Source organism: Protopterus annectens, chromosome 3.part1 (genome assembly GCF_019279795.1).
Source record: "Protopterus annectens isolate FY-2018-M chromosome 3.part1, PAN1.0, whole genome shotgun sequence".
Lineage (NCBI taxonomy): Eukaryota > Metazoa > Chordata > Ceratodontiformes > Protopteridae > Protopterus > Protopterus annectens.
In genome coordinates this window covers 125,249,666-125,270,112 of record NC_056732.1, presented here as the reverse complement: position 1 = coordinate 125,270,112, position 20,447 = coordinate 125,249,666, and the positions used below count along the sequence as shown (strand labels likewise).

Sequence of the window (20,447 nt, the reverse complement as noted above, 5' to 3'; positions counted from 1 at the left end):
ATTAAATGAATACATTAAAAAATTATACCAATAAAAAGGAGAAAATAAGATAATATAAACTTGTTTTCACTGAGGAGAATAAATACATATGTAAAAAGACTACTTTAATTAAAATAGAAAGAAGAAAGGAAGTATTCTGCACCTACTTTCAAAAAAAAAACAAACTTTTGCATTTACTCACAGCTAGGGTGTGGAACTGGACCCTCAGTTGTACCCCGGGAACAAAATATGGATAGAGATGACCCCTCAGCTACGCATTCAAAATCAAAATCACACCAACCACAATGTAACCCACATCCTGATGTGGATTAGTGCTGTAATATTTTATGGACATGCAATCCTTTTCTTAGTATTTTTACTTTTTGGGATGTGATGGTGCGTGTTGGAGAGTATCCCCCGTTTTTCTGCTATTCTGATAAATATAAAGCCACCGTGTTTAATGCTGCCAGTAATATATATATATATATATATATATATATAGAAGATAAACATATACAACTCCACTACACCGGGAATCGGTAGCCAGATATTACAGAGCTGTGCTAAACTCTAATGCTACCACACCCTCCTCCAATGTTTGCCCCTTTTAATTAAGAACATAATGAACAATGATACAGTCTATCGTGTGAAGGCGAGACACAGTGCCCTTAAGAAAGACACGATATTATAGCAAAAAAATATAATACAACATAACATAATGCGTTCTTGTCAGCCCACAACGTGGTCTGGAAACTGTAACATCTGAGACACTCCAATGCATGACCCACCTTACCCAACGATGCTTGCGGGGAAACACCTGGATCATGGCAGTGGGTCCGTGAGAAACAGCCTTTTTTTCAGTCAACCCTCCCCCAGTCCAAACGACCCACCCCACCCCCCTCAGTGAGTGTGAGTGCGTGCGTTTGTGTGTTGTAGCAGGCGGAAGTGAGTTCGCTCCTTTTCAGATTAAAGGGATTCTGATCAGTTTCAGTAACACGAGTGCAGGAAAATTGCGGAATATGTCAAGCAACACTGGCGGAGAGACCTAGTTTCTACGGTTTGTTTTGGGGCCGTTGAAAGGACTAGTAAAGGGGGCCACTGCTCGCCACCGTGCTGCTACCGCTGTCACTAAGGTGCTGTATGAATCCTCCCAGAAAGGAAACTGCACGCGACATACTGTTTTCTTAATGTTGACCAAAGGAGTAAACGAGCAGACTGATGTAATATTTATATAACTGCACGGGACCATATTACAAATCAGGAAACCATAGTAAAAAACGCTGTTTTCATGAAACCCATTCCTTCAAAGGTTAATGTAGGGCTAATGTTTCGACGTAACAGGAGTTTTCTTACAGTGAATAATTTAATTTCTGCTAGAGAAATCTACTGCTTCTAGTTTATGGTTTGGGAGCCCCGTTTGCTCCAGCACCAGCGACCCCGATGGTGGACTAAGAAGGCATGAGAAGAGAGGATCCGCACACAGGAGGAGGACAATTTATAAACAGCGGGCAATGACCACTATATTCTCTTTTGCAACTTATGAGAGCACCACCACCACCACCTTCTGTCCGTCATGAGGTGTGTGGGAGAGCTCGGAGAAACAGTAGCCCATCGGCTGGAAGTCCACCTAGCAGCAACCTAACTGGCTCGTCAAAACATTAAACATCAAGGAGCACATCAAACCAGATAAACAAACGAAAACTACTGCAGATCATTTTAGTTCGCCTGTCTACTGCAGTAATATAAATAAGGCCACTTTGCAAAACGAAAGCACACATAACGTTGCTTCCCCGTTTAAGAAGAAAAATGTCCACATTTACTCTTGTTACGAGTGTACTCTTAAGGGCCAAATAAAACGTCGAAAAGGGGCGAACCCGTTAATTACCAATTTTATTTCTATAGCATGTGCTGCTGTTTTGTGCATCTGATTACTTTGTTTTTGGTGACTAAAAACAGTTGAAATAAACGGCACAGGAGATTCCTTGTGAATCTTATGTGGAGAGAAGACACAAATGGTGTTTGAGGATAAAATCAAAGTAATGATTTAATGCAAATAAAGTGCTATCTTAACCATTATAGTTACAGAAAAAAGTTTAAGTACAAGAAGTACCAAAGAAGCCTTTTTTTATTTTATTATAGTAGAGACAGCTATCGTTTTTATTCAAAGTCTGCAATTTTTGGTTGTGCACGTTTCTTGTTTTGAAGGCTGAGTAGTAAACAATGGCTTCATTCCCAGAGTCAGATCTGCAGATATGCCCACTGTGTAAGGAGATGTGTGTTTCATCAGCTCCTATCTCATCCAACTCTTCCACCTCGTCCTCATCTTCCCACACTTCGTCCAGCTCATCTTCATCCTGCACCCGACAGCAGCCCACCCAACAGCAACCACAGAACAGACGATTGCATGTTCTACCATGTCTTCATGCTTTCTGCAGGTCCTGTTTAGAGGGATTGCACAGTCCCAGTGACCCACTTCGACTGCGCTGCCCTGCTTGTGAGCAGAAGGTTACCATCTCAGAGGCAGGTGTGGAGGCTCTTCCGTCATCTAATTTTCTTCTCAGCAACTTGTTAGATGTGGTGGTGGCTTCAGCTGAAGAAAAAAGGAAAAGTGGGATAGGTAGGACGGGTAACCACCACCAACTTGGCATGCATCGTTCCCCAGGTGGTCAGGGAGAGCAGCACTGTAGCTCATGTGATGAGGGTAACATGGCCAGTTCCCACTGCCTTGACTGTCAAGAATACCTGTGTGACAACTGTGTGCGTGCCCACCAGCGGGTCCGCCTCACGAAGGACCATTTCATTGAGACGAGGTTCTCAGCTGAATGCCTACCTTTGACGACCAGCATATCCAACGCTGGTAACAACAACAGTGTCAGTGGGGGTGGTGGCACTTCTCTTTCCATTCCACAGTCTTTCCAGTCTTCTTTTTCCATCATACCAATGTTTACAGAACGAATCAGCTACTGTCAGCAGCATGACAGTGAGGTAAGTTGCTTGAACATTTTTTTTTTAATTGATTCACTGATATTGCTTCATTGTATGCAAAGCAGTGATGGTTATAGACTACGGAAAGACTTTGTGGTTTACTGGTCATCTTGAAGATGATGTTACCAAGTTTTAAAACACCTGTTTTCTAGTTGAATTAAAGATTATCTCCAGTTATATATGACTGCTAGAAATAAGTGTTGAGTCAGTGACATTTTATGCTACAGTGTAGCATTAATGTAGCTTAAATGTGCTTAAATTCTGGAGAAGACTGTTTTTGATCTACACTTCTTCTGTCAACCCTCATCCCTGCAATGCATGGCACGTATAAGCTAGACTTGTACATTTTTGGTACATTCCAGACTGTAGTATTCACATTGATATTTCTTTTGACAAGTTCCGCTGCAAGCATTAACAAAGTGCAACATGACATACACAGGACAGTGTTCTAGAAAATGCAGTCATGTGTTCATTAATCTGATCAGCCCAGTGAGTTTGTTATTAATATTCAATATGCAAATCAGCCTGTTCAAGATTTCAAACAAAATGTGCTCCAGGCTGGATGTCAAGAAGGTTTCCCCAATTCACCTACAGTGTACCTAGAAGTCCAGTCCTGTCAATCCCCTTATCAGAAATTACCCTCAGTTTTACCAGTGTAAAGACTGGTAAAACTATCTGGGACACCTTACAATCTGCTGAGATATGCTAGATCAGGAGTCCCATACCTTCCTTGGGGCATGCCTCACCTTGGTGGGGATTCTAGTCCCCCACCACCAATTATCGCTTTTTGCCACCACACAAAAGGGGGAGATAAAAAAAATTCCTCCAGCACATTTTGTGAAGTGGTGGGATGGCATTAGTATAAGCAGTACAAAAGTATTTACTTGTGTCTTTTATTTGATGGTAACCTGCTTTGACTTTGGTCAACAAGAAAGGGAAAAAAAAGTGAAGACAAGTTTGGAGAGAATATTTTGTCTAGTTGTACTTGGAACTTTTGTGTTTTTGTTTTTGTAGACATTATCCCTGTTGCTGAATGTAGACTGAGCTGTCTCCGAGGATGTTTGCAGAATACCATTAAACTCATGAGGAGCATTTAAGAGGTTGACGTTTATGTGGTGGGTGATTGTAACAAATAGATCAGGATGTACAGTAGCAAAACCCCACCTTGCTATCGGCATTTCCCCAACCACAGTCCATTTATTTGCCAGCCACTAGCGGCTGTCTTAAACTGACAGTCTTTTAGCTTCCCTGTCGGTAACTAGTCATGGTGCTTTTTTGATCAGTAAGGGGGGACTTCTGCCCCCCCCCCCAGCATATCCAATACTAACTGCCCATAAAAGTTAGAGATGCAGTGAAAAATACATCAGGGGTGGCTACTGCCACCCTTAACCCCTACTTGAGGTTGGGAATTGGCATAATGGTTGAGGTGTTTACCTCACATGCGCAAGGTACTGTTTTGATGTATTGGGAGACTGACATAATGGTTAAGGTGTTTACCTCAAACACAAGGTGCAAGGTTTGATGTTTTGGCTAGGATTAAAATGGCCCATAAAGGCAGTTAGCCTAGTACTAATTTATGAATCTAAGTCACAAATTAGTTAAAAAAAACACTATTGCACAGCAATTGATTAATTAAATAATAGAATGTATACACAATAATAGAATGTATACACAGTGGTTACTACTAAGAAAAAGTCTTTCTTACTGTAGTGGCTCAGGCATCAGCAAACAACTAAACCAGCAAAATGTTTTCAAGCAGTTCTTTATTATAATGTCTAAAATCAGAAATGTCATATGAAAAAATGAGATCCAGTCTTTGTAAAAATATAACATATTGTTCAGTCGTCAGGACATGACTGAACCAATGGAATGCTTTCAGTGTTCCCAGGTAGTTTTTTACTGTAATGCCTGAAATTAGAAATATAGTGTCTATTTACAAAGAGAAACCAAAACCTAAACCATATTATGCAATGAACCCCCATTAATATTCCAAAACATGCACGCTGATTAGTCAGCATGCCCGTTGTAAATCAGACTTATACTAATGGAAAAAGGTCTGGTTGCCTGGACTTTTTCCATTAGTAGAAGTCTAGCTCCATTGCTGTAATCTCGCTATGTTAAATGGGTTTAACATAGCGAGATAGCTTAAAAAAAAAAGCAATGGAGAAAGGAAGATCTTTGTCGCTTTTTTAAAGCTATCTCGCTATGGTAAACTCCTTTAACATAGCAAGACACCTTTTAAAGAGCAACGGAGATCTTGCTTTCTCTGTTGCTTCTACACACAACTCTGATGTACTGCATAAGCATACGCAAGCGCAGTACATCAGAACTGCCACAGAATACCAGACAGCTGCGGAAGGGCAGCACGGAGGCATTATACAATGCCATTATTTAAGAAAAGTAAGTATTTTTTTTCTTAAATAATGTCATTGTATAATAGCAATAACCCACTTCTGAGTGTGGGTAATGCTGGATTTACTCACTGTTCTTTGTTTGCCCACTCGGGCTTCGCTCTCGTGACCAAACCACACCAACCATGGGTAAATCCAGCATTACCCACACCCAGGTGTGGGTTATTGCTTAAATATCTAATAAAAAATATGTAGCCTGTACATTAGTATGTCATTTTTATTACATGCAAGTTAAGGTAAGGATTAAGTTCTGAGCAGTAACTGGAATGTCTGTCATTCAGGCTGCCATTCATGTATTTGCCACCCATATCTGCCCAAACTGAAATGGTATCCTTAAACTTGCATTCAGTAGATATTGAATATTAATACAACAGATGTACTGAGTCATATCTTGCATAAGTATAGCAGGTAGTAATATATGATTGTTGTTCATACAGTAGGTTTAGTACAGATAATCTTGAAGATGTACTGAAGATAAGACAAGAAAGGAAAAACTAAAAAAAAGTGTTGACTAAAACTAAATAATATATCTTGGCAGATATTAATAAAACTTGTGTTAGGACAGAGTGGTAGGGTGTATTATCAGCAGTTTTTATATTTAGTAAACTGCATCAAGTAAAAGTGCAGCTACACAGTATTTACAGTCCAACACTGATGGATGCCGAAGTGGCCAACAAAGCTGTGTATGTATTTATGTTGTCTGAAAATAATACAGAAACAAAAAAATAGATAAAATCTGGACAGTTGAGATGTATGGCTACCAGGGCATGCTTCAAAACCACTGAAGCACCAACAAAAAAATAATAGTCTACTATTTACTAAATAATTTATGTATTTTTTTGTTTCTGTATTATTTTCAGACAACATAAATACATTTTTAGTCTGTTTCTCATAAAATGTTGTTTTTCTGGCAAATTGTTGAGGACTGAAATCAGAAAATATTGACAGACATTTGAATTTCAGACTTCATACCCTTTAGAAAATTCATGCTAATGCAAAACCTGATATTCTAAGTCTGTAAGAGCAATATTTAAGTGTTGTCCCTATTTTTGGGCCTTTGTCCTCCCATTATTTATTATTTTGTGTTTTAAAAGGTTGAGAGGTATGCTGGTAGCCCAGCCAAATTTATACAACAGCAGTAGCATCATTGTCATGTGCCATACTTTGGTCTGGATTAAAATGTGCATTACCTATGTGCATTTAGTTTGACTTTTCTTATTACCATTTATTTAAATTTGTTTACCAGCATAAGCATGCAATTCACAATGTAAGTGGTTCAGCTAATTAAAGCTGTTTGTTGTTTAAGTTCGCAGATATTTTTTAATGTAATAATGTTGATATTGTTTCATGACATGACAGAAGAAATTTGCTTTACTTGTCCACTATTCATTCAGGCTTGCCAATCTTTAAATATAGTGAGAAACTCTGGCTGTTTGTATATACAGCAAAAAAATGTATATTTAGTGTTTGTTTTGTTCTGAATGCAGTGTGTGGGTTATTTATAATGGATACATTTACAAAATACTTTAGAACATGTTGACGGTAGATTCATCAGGTAGGTGACATTATGGTAGTGACATAGGAGGTCAACTGCACATGTTAAGTTAATCTTTGAGCTATGCTGGAAGGAAATGTTTTCAGTAAGTTATGATTGCTTTAGTATCACATTTGTAACCATGTGCAGCAGAGACGTGCTGCTTTAATAATTTGAAAGACAATGTTGAGTTTTTCTATATAGATTTGATTTGTTACAACACTGATCAAGCAATGACCATTTACAAGTTCGGCCCAGGTTGCATCATAATGTAGCAAACTGATGTTGGAGTAATTGTATCCTAGTACCTCTTAGGGGTGCACAGTAGTAAGTCCCATCCAAATCTGCCCTTCATATGGTGACATGTACGAATATTTAATAAATATTCACAGAGATGTCCTCACCACACTCATGAATATTCATCAGTTCTTCAGCACTTCAGTAAATTAAGAAAAGATCAAGGCTTTATCAATTTTGTGCTGAGGTATATAATGGACAGTGGTGTTTAGCTGGCTGGGGAAGGAACTCCACTGCTGGAAGGATTGAGAGGTGCTGGAACTGGTTGCAGACAGGCTCAAGTCTCTGTATACGTGTCAGTTGTTGCTCAATTGTCCAGGTTTTCCTTATATTTTTGGTCTGTCCCTAATAGTTTTTCCGGCAAATAGGAAAGGACATTTGAGTTTCAGACTTCATTTTCTTCAAAAAATGCATGCTAACACAGAACTTTGTTATACTAATTTTTTAAATTAATAAGAGCACGATTTAAAACGTACCTAATGTTGGACCTTGGTCCCCCATTATTTGTGGCTTTGTCCAGATTTCTTGCACTTCCATGTTGAGATGTATGATCTCAGATCAGAGTACTCTGCTGTTTGTCATAGTAGCTTAGTAATGAGACAAATTCTAGTGTGATGATGTTAACAGCTGTTTGCACGAATTAGAGGAAGGACACTGTGTTGTGTTTACAATGTTCATCTCTCCATTTTTGAAGACATATTACTGTATGTACTAATAAGTACTTTTTGGGGTAGGCACTACATACGGTTATCGTGACAATCCTGTCACTACAGTGCATATATTAGCACATTGCCAATATTTGCACCGATCGACAAGTTACTTGGATGCAGGTCCACTCTGCCATATTTTCACTCATTGGTAAAATTGCTTGGGCTTCACAACATGATTCTTCATGGATATTTATCTCAGTATGATGTCACTGGCAGATCTGCAAGTCAGTCAGTCATGTATCATTTGCGTATGACACCACAAACATTTTTGGCATTTCAGTCACACAGATCACAGCCACTTCTGCGCAGTCTGAACATGAGGGGTACAAGGATACAATTTTTCAGTAATGGCCAGTGTACAAGTAACAGTCTACATTTATGAGTAGGCATACAAAATCTAATAAAATATATATAGACAATTTAATAAATAAATACACACACAGATTTTTTTTCCTGGGGGGGGGGATGTTGAGCACATTTCTCAGCTATTGGTGATTTGTGCTATAAAAAATGACTTGGCAGTTTTTTGTTCTTTATTTAAGGTCTTTTTTTTCTTGCTGTTTCCTTTTGTCTTTGTCTATGTGCAGTATAAAATGCTACATTATGAAGTGCTTATGATAAAAAGATAATTTCTTTGGTTATTGCAGTATGACTTTTTTTTTCCTAAAATATGTAAAAATGGAGCAAATGGTCTAGCAGTATTTTTGTTGTTTTAGTATAAAAATACTCTTCATAAACTTGTTATATATGAAAAGTCAGACATCTTTATATATATTAAATCTGTAGTCTGTTGGAGTAGGTTTTAAGTAGAGCAGGCTCCTCCCTGGAAATATTTTGCAACATGAACCTGATTTTTCACTGTAGAATTTGTTTTAGCTGCTGCAATAGTGAATGTATTTAAACAAATAGGTTTCAATGCTATTTATCATGCTACTGTTTCAGTTAAAACTGTAAAAATGTGTTCTGAATAATAACTTGCTTAGATGGTTCTCTGGTAATCTCACAGGTAGGAAGGAATTTATAAACACAGATCTAAACTACTTCAGTTACTTGGGGAATCATTGCTGTGAATGTCCTATTTGGCCGTCTTCATGTTTATGTAAGTAATGTGAATAGTGAATTTAAAGTCGCATTGTTTTGTACACTGGAAAAGAGGTAGTGAAGTAAATGCTCTGAAACTTGTTTGTTGGTGCTCCTAGTTTGCATGGACTGTTTTGTTCACCGTATGGTATTTTGGTTAAAAAGGGTAACATTGTAAATATATAACATAATACCAAATTAATATAATTGATTTTGTTGATAGAGGAGTGAAATTTCTATATAAAAGTCCTTGATACACCACATGGAATATAAGGGGAAAACTATTAAGACTTGCAGGTATGCCAGTAGTAAATTACTAATGTATTTGCAGTGTCATGTAAAACAAAGTTACTGAAAACTGAGTGGAAATGTAAGAAAAGCATTGCTAACTTCGGATGATGCATACAATCATTTACAAAGTGTGTGTGTGTGTGTGTGTTTAGCAAAAATATAGAATATAGGGAATTAAATTATTTTTATATACGACAGACCTAGAATTCCTGGAAAGTAGGACATTTTAAAATGACAGAAAATGCTGGGATGGTTTTAAGGAGGGAGCAAACAGCCTGTTTTGTGCTGTCATACTAGTCAAGAATTCTGTTCAGGTTCCTTTATTAAGTAGACTGTAAAACTTGTTAATAAAAGCCAGAAACAAATTTCTAACAAGGTTTTGCTTTGATGGTGTAACTGGTGCACTTTAATGTTGCTGATAATTGCTAACGAAGGTCCTTCTACGACATATTGTATACAACCACATGTGACATGTTTTTGTTTGATGTGTTGTTTTCACTAGCCACTGTAGTGTATTGTTTTTAACATTATCCACCAGCAGAACCTTACAGTTCTTTTCGACGACTGCATTTGTGTTATTTTGTGATGCTTGATGATCCATTTTTTCAGAGAATGTCTTGCTCTGTATCTTTCCCTCCTAAAAATGGAAATTATTTTGAAAAGTTCTAAGTTAGTAGTACCAGCATTTTTAAAATGTGTTCCTACTTTGGGTCTTTTTTATTAAAACCAAAAAACACAGTGGTGTAGATAAATGGTCTGACCAAAAAGTCCAAGGTAATGTACAAAAAAATGAGGTAGACCCAAACCACGGAATACATAAAAACTTCCAACTTTAATGGTGAGCGCTTTCACAGTACAACAGACTGCTTCATCAGACAATCAGTGTTAACCCATCCCCTCATTTTTTTAAAAAACAATGGACCAATAGTAAAATAGAGCTTAATTGGTATGAATATTTAACCATTTCATTCCATGTGTCTTCCCCATAAATACATTTTTTAAAACACCGCCATATAGACCAGTAACATTCAAATATACACATATATATTTCATCATTTCGTTCCATGTGCATAGACACTTTTTTACTTAAAAACATTAAAGTTAGAGTATTGCATGTAGCCCTGTCTGCATACACCTTTGGCCTGGAGTACAGGCTTCAGTGACAGCTTGTCATTTAGTCACTTCCCCCAATTGGCTTTCATTCTTATAATCCAATCCATCTCTATCTGTTCAGTGTAATTCCTAATGTCTCCCCCTCTTGGATTTTCCTTAATAAGTTGTACTGCCATAAACTTAAAAGTATGGTTCATATTTGTGAGTTGAACATGTTTGGCTAGGACATTCACTTCATTGTTTTTAGAAATAACATAAATGTGTTCCCTAATTCTGTCCTTTAAAATACAATTTGTTTTCCCTATATAGAAGGAACTACATATTTCACAACAGGCAAGATATACTTATTACTATAGCAACATGCTCCCAACTTAAATTCCCATCTTTTACCTGTGTCCGGGTGTAAGAAAACTGAGGTACAGTCCAAGTATTTACATTACCTACAATTCCCACATGGGAGTGTACCCATTCTGTTATTCATGTGGGGCTCAGATGTTATATTCTTAGGACCACATAGCAGCCTTTTTAATGATTTCTTAGGACCACATAGCAGCCTTTTTAATGATTTCTTGTTTTTGTAAGTATATTGTGGACGTTCACTCATAATATTCCTGACTCTACCATCTACACAGAGAACCTCCCAATGTTTACTATAAATCTCTTCCAGACGTCTTATGTAACTTGAATATGTAATAGACATACGCATCTTGCTATTTGTTCGTCTATTATACGATCACGATCAATCTCTAATTCAGTGTAACCCCTTCCCTTAAATCTAGTACTAAGCATGTTAAGCTCTTCCATAAATTTTTCATCATTGGCTTCCAATCTAGATGTCCTTGCTCTTTGACTGTGTTTTTAAAAACATAGCTTGGATGCATACTCTGTCTATGTAAATATTTTGTTCTGTGGCATTCTTTCCTGTAAATCTGGGTTCCAAAATCCCCTTTCTCATCTCTCGAGATTTTCACATCTAAAAATGCAATCTCTCTTTCCAGTGAATGAGTCATGGTGAACTTCAAAAAATGTGTACTTTGAATTGATATCAACTAAAAACTCGGTCAATGACTTCTCATCACCCTCCCATAACGGAAAAAAATAGTCTACAAAACGTCTGTAGAAAATGAGTTTACCCATTCTAATGTAGGGAACCAAATATGCACCTTCCCATTTAGCCATAACCAGGTTGGCGTAGCTATTGGCACAGGATGTGCCCATAGCTACGCCATCCAGTTGCTTATACAAATCTTTTTCAAACGTGAACAAATTGTTCTCCAAAATTGATTCAGTAAACAGCATCAATAATTCAATAAACTTTTTATCATATGTACCATCATCCATTAGATATTGCATACACATTTCAAGACCATCACTATTAGGTATAGCAGTGAATAAAACCTGGGCATCTAACGTCACCATAAAACATTCTAGACTAACAATTCTATTATTCAAAAAGGCATACAAATCACATAGAAACTGTTCCGTATCTTTGAGCACATATTCACTCTTATAAAGAATTGGTTTAAGGTGTTTCTCCACATAAATACTCAAAGATTCAGTACACCACCTCCTCCCCGCCACAATGGGCCTCATGGGAGGGTTAGTTAGGTGTTTCTGAATCTTTGGCAGCCCCTGTATAATAGGTGTTATTGGGCTAGTCACATTCAAATAATTAAATAAATTCATGTCTCTGCACTGTAGACGTTCGAAAAGCATGCTATGTACATTTAATACAGATGACTCTACATCTTTCTTACTGATGTATACTTTCTCATCATGTAGCATCTCATTTATTACTGTTTTATAGAAAGTGTAATCCATTACTACTAGGGCCCTCCTTTATCGGCTGGTCTAATAGAGACAGTCATATCCTTTTGTAAAGCATGGAGGGCCTCTTTTTCACTTTTGTGTAAATTCACAAACTTTTTAACCTTCGTATCCTTCGTGAACATATCATAAATATCTTAATATCTTTAATACACATCCTTTCAAATGTTTCTAAAACAGCATTGTTAGTTGGTGTATATGTAGTAGTGTTGCGGAACTCTTAAGCTCACATCTCATTATTAAGGTTATTACCATAAAACTGTAATTTTAACATAACATTCCTAATAAACTGTTTCAGTTCAACAATGCAGTCAGTCAGTTTAGAATCGTCAGCTGGTATAAAAGTCATACCTTTTTGTTGTACATTGAACTGATCTTGTGTCAGTGTCTTTGTTGAAATGTTCCATACTATCAGCTCCTTCCCTGTTGCCACATTCTTTTGATAGTCAGATTGTTGTCCCCTTCCTGGGGGGCCTTCCTTTTCATGCGACCTCTGCATGAGAGCGTTGTCGAAAATTTGTATTAATTGGAAACGGCAGTCTCATATCATTCTGCGGCATCCTATTGCCATTCCCTTCATTATTCATGTTCTTATTCGGCGTTGTTTTCCTCCTGGCCCCTTCATTAAGGTGTTTCCAGCATTATTAACTGCCGTATTACGTAATAGTGCTACTTCTTTACTCACACTCATCACTGACGTCATCGGGTTGCTGTGTGTTACATCCTGAATCTCCTCATGAATTGAATCTTGACTTCTTAAAGGGGTATTTCTCTCTTCTTTACCCCTACCTCCCTCTATATTCAGTGCAGATGGTACCTGTTTCATTTGGCCATTCCCAGAAGTGTTATTAGATTGTTGTCTGGGCCATGCAAAAACATTACCCAATGTAAAGTCCTGAATGTCTCTCTGCATTTTCTTTCTTTTCTTAGTCAATAACTGTTGCTCATAGGAGTTGACAGTTTTTAGGGGCAAATCCATTTTCATACGATTAACAGAATGGGTACATTCCCATGTGGGAATTGTAGGTACTGTAAATACTTGGATTGTACCTCAGTTTTCTTATACCCGGACACAGGTAAAAGATGGGAATTTAAGTTGGGAGCATGTTGCTATTGTAATAACTTAGTATATCTTGTCTGATGTGAAATATGTAGTTCCTTCTATATAGGAAAAAAGAATCGTACTTTAAAGGAAAGAATTGGGGAACACCTTTATGATAGTTCTAAAAACAATGAAGTAAATGCCCTGGCCTAGCCAAACATGTTCAACTCACAAATATGAACCATACTTTTAAGTTTATGGTAGTACAACTTATTAAGGAAAATCCAAGAGGGGGAGACATTAGGAATTACACTGAACGGATAGAGGTGGATTGGATTATAAGAATGGGAGCCAATGGGGGAAGGGATTGAGTGACAAGCTGTCATTGAAGCCTGCACCATAGGCCAAAGGGGTACGTAGCTAGGACTACATGCAATATTCTAACTTTAATGTTTTTAAGTAAAAAGTGTCTATGCACATGGAATGAAATGATGAAATATATATGTGTGTATTTGAATGTTATTGGTCTATATGGCTGTTTTTTTAAAAAAATGTATTTATGGGGAAGTTACATGGAATTAAATGGTTAAATATTCATACCAATTAAGCTCTATTTTACTATTGGTCCATTGTTTTTTAAAAATGAGGGGATGGGTTGCATTGGTTGTCGGATGAAGCAGTCTGTTGTACTGTGAAAGCGATCACCATTAAAGTTGGAAGTTTTTATGTACTTATATAATGTGTGTGTGTGTGTATGTATTTTTTTTTTTTTGCTTTGTCCATAACTCTTGAAGTAAAACTTGAGAGGTATGATTTCTGCATGCAATGTTTGTATGTAATTTCTAGCCATGAATGTGTTTGTGGCTTGTCTCCGTTGAGAAGGCACTCTTTTTTTTTTTTACATCTGCTAAGAGACTGGGGAAGCGATGTGGAGTGAGTGAGGCAGTCAGGTAAACAAGTCTCTCTGCACAGTTTTACAGACACTAAAACTGTGCATGCATGTAAGAAGTTATTTCAACTCTCATTATGCAAACTTAAATTCTTGAGATCTCAGAAGCCTGCAGATTGACTGTAGTTTTTCATTTTAATAATGGTGTTTTATTGCTAGTCAGGTATTTTCTAACTATTGCATTACACTGCTAATATTAAGTTACATGGAACTTAGCCAGAAATTTAATTCAAGCTTTTTTTTTCCTTTTGTTGTGAGTAAATTAGACTGTGTTTTGCTTCCTTTTGATCTCTTGATTTAGAACTGTTTGGTTCCAAAGTAGTCAAATAAGTAACCACACATTTAAATTTGTGTAATTTTATGTGATAAGTACTAAATAATGTTTACTTTCCTATCTCGGGGTTATGTCCAGAATTGGGGTTAGGGGGTGTAAAGAGAAGAGAAACAAGTTCTGACCATTGGAGTGTATTTTGAAACATTGGTGCACTGGAATGAATCTGTATTCTGAGAGATGGGCTTAAACATTGTAATGGTCTTGCAGCATACTTCTTAATCTCTTAGTGTATGAAATTCTGGACAAAGACCCAAAATCAGTGCAAGATTGTAAATACTGCTCTTATAAACAACTGTCAGGAATATTATAAGTGAAAGTCCACAATATACTTATAAAAACAAGAAATCATTAAAAAGGCTGCTATGTGGTCCTAAGAATATAACAGCTGAGCCCCACATGATTAACAGAATGGGTACATTCCCATGTGGGAATTGTAAGTACTGTACCTCAGTTTTCTTACAATAATAACAAGTTTTGTATTAGCATGTATTTTCTGAATTCTGAAACTTCAATTATCTGTCATTATTAAATGACTTCAGTCCTCAATGATTTGCCAGAAAAAACGTTTTTTGAGGAACAGACCCAAAATTTGGCACACAAATCTGGACATTCTGTGAAGATCTAAACAGTTGAGAGGTATGTCTTGCAGTGTAAATTTGCTGACTGAGTATGGAGATGTATGGGGTGGAATGATTGTTCTGTCACTGTGTATCAGACTAAGCACATTAATCTACTTTGAGGTACGTCTTCTACGTAAGCCAAACCAGCAGCTCAAGGTGTACAGGTAGAGGGACTGGCAGGCACCAGAGTAGATGAAAAGTGGAGGCTGGGTTGGCAGGTATGAACCCTTGCTAAGGAAAAATACTAGATGTAAAAGTCCCTGTAATTTCTCTGTTCCTTTTGGTTTGAATTTCACTAGGTACATGTAAGTTGTATCACTAAAAAACCTCAACATTGACCGCAGTAACCCGGCAGTTGGTATGCGGACAAGCTTATTTGACGAAACACTCTTGCAGTTTAACGTTGTAGTTGTTTGGAGCTTTTGTTTTGCTTGGACTTTTCCTGTCCAAGTACAGCATTTCACATGTTAAATTAAAAGCAGTGTAGTGGTGCATACTTAAAAAGGTTTCCTGTAATAGGTTGGGTAAACACGAGTACTAAAAGCAGGCCATTGTAGACTGAGATAATTAACTGTTTGTTTCCAGAAGTCATTGTAAAGTGGCTTTTCTAAGGCTTATGCATAAAACTGTTCAGTAGTTCAAATGCTTCACCGTTTAAGTAGACTGTCATTTGTTTTAATGTGTAATTTTAGCTGTCTGGAATTTGTGTGAGTGTGTCTTTGCTGTTTGACAAATGTTCCTTCTGATTTTACAAAGACATTTTTATAGCTCTATGTAACTCTGCAGAAAACCCAAGAGCCCTATTCCATTTCCTTTTCCCACCATTCAGTAGGATTGCTTGCCCGCTAACATTAAACAGGCAAAGGAAAGGGTGGTACAGCCTAGTCACATCTTGTTAAATAACTACAGCTGTACCCCTCCTCTTACCTAGTGTCTAGCAAGACACCCCGGGGGCATAGATCTGTGGTAAATAATATAAAAAAATACATTTACACATGCACTTGTAAGACCAGCTGTGAGGAAATAATTTTTGACGTGTATGGTTATTGAAAAAGAAAAATTGTTTTTAAAGCCAAACCAGGATGTCACTTTTCAAGTATTCTTCACATAGACACATATTAGTCTTAATTCCCAAAATAACTAAACATGCGTCTAAATTTTGATTTATGATCCTTCACTCTAGAACAGCTAAACAGTAAGAAAGTGTGTAATAATGTCTCTCAAGAAATAAAGAAATAAACTTTTTTTAAATTAGAAGTAAGATGCAGTGTAGAGACATGTCGTACTGGAATAGCTAAACACTTTGTGTTTTACAAATGCAGAGTAAAAATGTTGTGTGTTTTGAAATATCCATTAATTACACCCCATCTTTTAAGTACAGTGTTGGGTACTTTCTGCCCTACCTAGTTCCTTCCTCACCACCACTTATTTGAATTTCTAAACACTAATCACATGATATGTTATCTATTTGACAGACCCACTGATGCATCTCTTCGTATTCACAATGTTTAGTATCTGCTAATGCATACGTATATTTAATACTGTAATAGTTGTGTCTAATTTCGTATTAATGTAGTCTAATTAGTAAATGTATGTGTAATTGTTAATATGTATTATTTAATGTCTATTTGTGTGCATTACTGGATGCCTTTTTTAAAAAAAAATGTTTGTAATATTTTGAAGCTTTTCTCCCTGGGCTTCCATTGAAAAAGGTTTTTTGACTAAACCAAGTCAGGCAAACATGGTAAACATGTTTCTGATTTGAGTTTATCGTACACCATGGAGCCGTTATGGGATGTGTAAGCACGAGGATGTTACAAACACACCTAAGCGGAAAATTCTGTTTCATGTTATATTGTGGGTGTATACTAGCCTAATGACCACAGCAGCCTTTTTAATCCTAGCCATGCATCCTAAATGTATCTAACAAGTTTGGGAACTTTAAGGTTTATCTAAGGGGTATATGTAGGCTAGGGCTTGAGTAGTTAAGCATTTGCAATCCGCCTCTGTCCATTAGGGACATAGGTGCAAGCCTGGGGTGAATTTCCAATTCCCCATCTATTGGTCCAAATTATGCTTGAATTTGGTTGGGGATGAATTCTACTTTACACGGATGGGAAGTCTGTTATAGAGGAGGGGTAGTCTCTGAGAAACATATCTATCCGTCCATCTTGCCCTATTTATGTCACAAGTCCCAGATCAGGTAATTTTGATACTATTAATTTTGAAAGTATACAGACTGTCCATCAGAGTGGGATCCAAGGATTCCTTGCATGCCAGGCATCAATCAAACCTCAACAGTCTGTAGGAGGTCGAGTACAGGGATAGGGCTTTGATGTGATCTGCTTAGGTCATGTGTATGCCCTGTATCCTTTTTGTGAGGAGCCTCTTGTGGATGTTCCAGTTGTTGCCTGTGCTTGGTCAGGTACATACTGCAGGGGGCTTTGATGGCTGGCCTAATGAGAGCCTAGTACAGTGGCACAATGGCTTCCTTGGACCTACATCACATACCCTTGTTTATAAGTTGTGAACATAGTATGATTTCCTTACTGCTGTAGACACATAATGGTTGAAGTCCAAGTTATTACCTACATGCATCCCCAAATCCCTGAGTATTGGGTCCACTCTTAGCTTGTGTTGTCAGTGAGGTAGTTTCCAGGGTAGCCATCTTTCCCAAAGGATACTGTTATGCATTTCTTGGAAATAAGTTTTAGACTGTGGCTCTGGCATCAATTATTTGTATTTGTCAGCCCTTCTTGGAAGATATTAGTGTTGGGGGGGGTTCTATGGCTGCATGCAGTTTATACATTTGAAAACTTGAACATCCAGATGCCCTTGACACTGGGCTTGACTTCAGACAAGTAGATGTCAAGTACAGCACAGAGCTCTGAGGGACTCTGCCAGTGACCGCTTCTTTGTCGAGTTATACCCCCCTGTCCTAACTTCTTGGATCCTAAATGAGAGCCACACTGCTGTCCAGCAGGTAACATAAGGGTTTATACCCATTTCCATCAGTTTGTCTACAGTGCCCGAGTGGAGCATTGTATCAAATGCCTTGGTCAGGTTAGGGTAGGCAGTATGCACCATTTTGCCCTTATCCATTGCTTTTGCTACCTTGAAGTCCACCAGGTTGAGAAGGCATGATCTGCCATTCACGAAACCAAACTGGGTGGATCTAGTTTCTGAAGATTTCCTGTGTCACTGTTAATCATTTCTGTGAGAATTATTTTCATGAATTTGTATATGAGACTAATCGGACATCTGGGTGTGTTGTGTAGAGGGATGACCATTGCAGTTCTCCATTTGCATTGTACGAAGCCTGTCTGGAGGCTACAGTTAAATAGTAGCTCTTCTTGTTTTGATAGGTCGTGTTTCATGCTGTTTTGGAGGCATCCTGGGATTCTGCCAGGACCCATCAATGCAAATTTGTTGGCCTTTGTGAGTGTTTTGAAGACCTGCTCCCTGCTGATATTTAGGATGGTAAATGTTCTATGGTATTTCATGAGGAGTGGCTGGGTCTTCTCTTTCCATGTAGATAGCTCCAGTTAAAATTAGTTTTGCACATTGTTGCATACTGCCTTTGAGGTTGCAGACAAAACCTTAGGCTGGGAGGCTATTTTTACCTGAAATGTGGCTTTGCTAGACTTAATTTGCCCTTTGAGTTGCTTGTTTAGATTCATGAGAGATTTTTTTTATCCTGTTGGGCATTACACTTCCTAAGTTTTGCCATGACTTTTTTTTTTCTTTTTGTTATGCAATTTATTGATGTTGGGATTCCACCAGAGTAGTTTTTTTTTTCTGTGTGTATTCCTGGTAAGCACTGGTGTCTATGCTTCTAATAACATGATTATACAAGGTCTCTGTGAACAATTCTGCATAAGCACCAGTGATTTCAAGGTTGGGGGGGGGGGTGAAACTTTGCCATGTGATCTCTTAATAGTAGGAAATTTGCCTTAGTAATTTGGAAGTGGCAAAGCTTTGAGGTATGTTTGTTTTACAATACCCTTCTCATTTAGTCCCTGGGTGTGCAGCAGCTAGTCTAAATGTGTGGGGGGGTATTGTTGCCCTGCACTTCTGGGGTGTTCTACATGGCTTTACACTATCTCTCAGTTACTGCAAAAATGTCTGCATTCTTCAAGATGAGGAGAACTTGGAGGGAGTTGTGTAGATTCCTGGCATTGTCCAGTACTACCTTTAAATTTTGTTTTGCTATATTGGAAGGTTTGTCAGGTTGGCATTGCTTAACAAAGGCACAGTGGGGGAGGACAATGCTTTAGCCAGTATTCAAAAGACTAGAGGGAGCAGGTGCAGACCCCCAAAAAAAAATACATATATGGCAGCGCCCTGTACGGCTTCAGCTGGTGAATGCAGTGCTCACTTTAGCTCTTTTTCATTGGTCATTTTTCAGGAAAGTGCAGTTTTTACCAAATTTTGAGTATAGGAAGGATGTACGAATTATATGAATGATTTACTTTGCTGAATCTGCTAGAATTTGGCTCACCATGTGAATGGTTTGTAGGACTGCTGTCTGCAGGCCCCGTGAGGCCTGAAACACTCTACAAACTGGGGATAATGATTAAGATTCATCCAGTGTGCTGCACTTGCTTTGTGATTAACTGCACAAATCAGCGGAAAAAATGCAGGAGATGTGACAGACCAAGGAAAAGAGGAAAAAGAGCAAGTATTAGTGTCATACTAAGACACGCACACACAGGCCTGCAATTCCATCCGTACTGCTGGCAAATGTTTGATCTCTGCACAGCAAACTGGATTACATCAAGTTGGACTTAAACACAAATCGCAAGGTAAGAAACAGCTGTTTAATCATTTTTACAGAGACTTGGCAAAATTCAAATATCTGAGACTATGCTGTGGGAATACACGATAATAACACCTTAGTCAGAGCAGACTGGATACAGGCCATTAGTGGCAAAGCTAGAGGATGGGGTGTTTGCATATATGTAAAAAAACTTCTGTTGTAATAACAAAGAGGTTGCCTTCAGCCATTGCTCAGCAGACATTGAATACCTTACGCTTAAATGTCATCCATTCTATCTGCCTAGGTAATTTGCAGCCTTTTATATCACTGCAGTCTATATACCTTCGAGTGTAAACACTTAAAATGCACTTGCTAGCTTGTACAGGCTGTCCAGTGAACTACAAAACAAAACTCCCGAGCGTGTGAATATTATGGCAGGAGATTTTAACCAGGCCAAGCTGAAAACAGCACTACCACATTACTTATCAATATGTGAACTTTGCCGTAAGGGGAACA

General features: G+C 37.9%; 1 protein-coding gene across 1 annotated transcript in view; it reads left to right on the top strand.

Moving 5' to 3' along the window:
• The first annotated feature begins 886 nt into the window (after nt 1–886).
• Nucleotides 887–20,447, top strand: part of TRIM71 (tripartite motif containing 71) — a 1,372,825-nt gene continuing 1,353,264 nt past the window's right edge. The window contains exon 1 of the mRNA XM_044066644.1: nt 887–2,964. Within this exon, the coding sequence (XP_043922579.1) occupies nt 2,200–2,964 (765 nt within the window). The 5' untranslated portion in view covers nt 887–2,199. The remainder of the gene's footprint in view (nt 2,965–20,447) is intronic.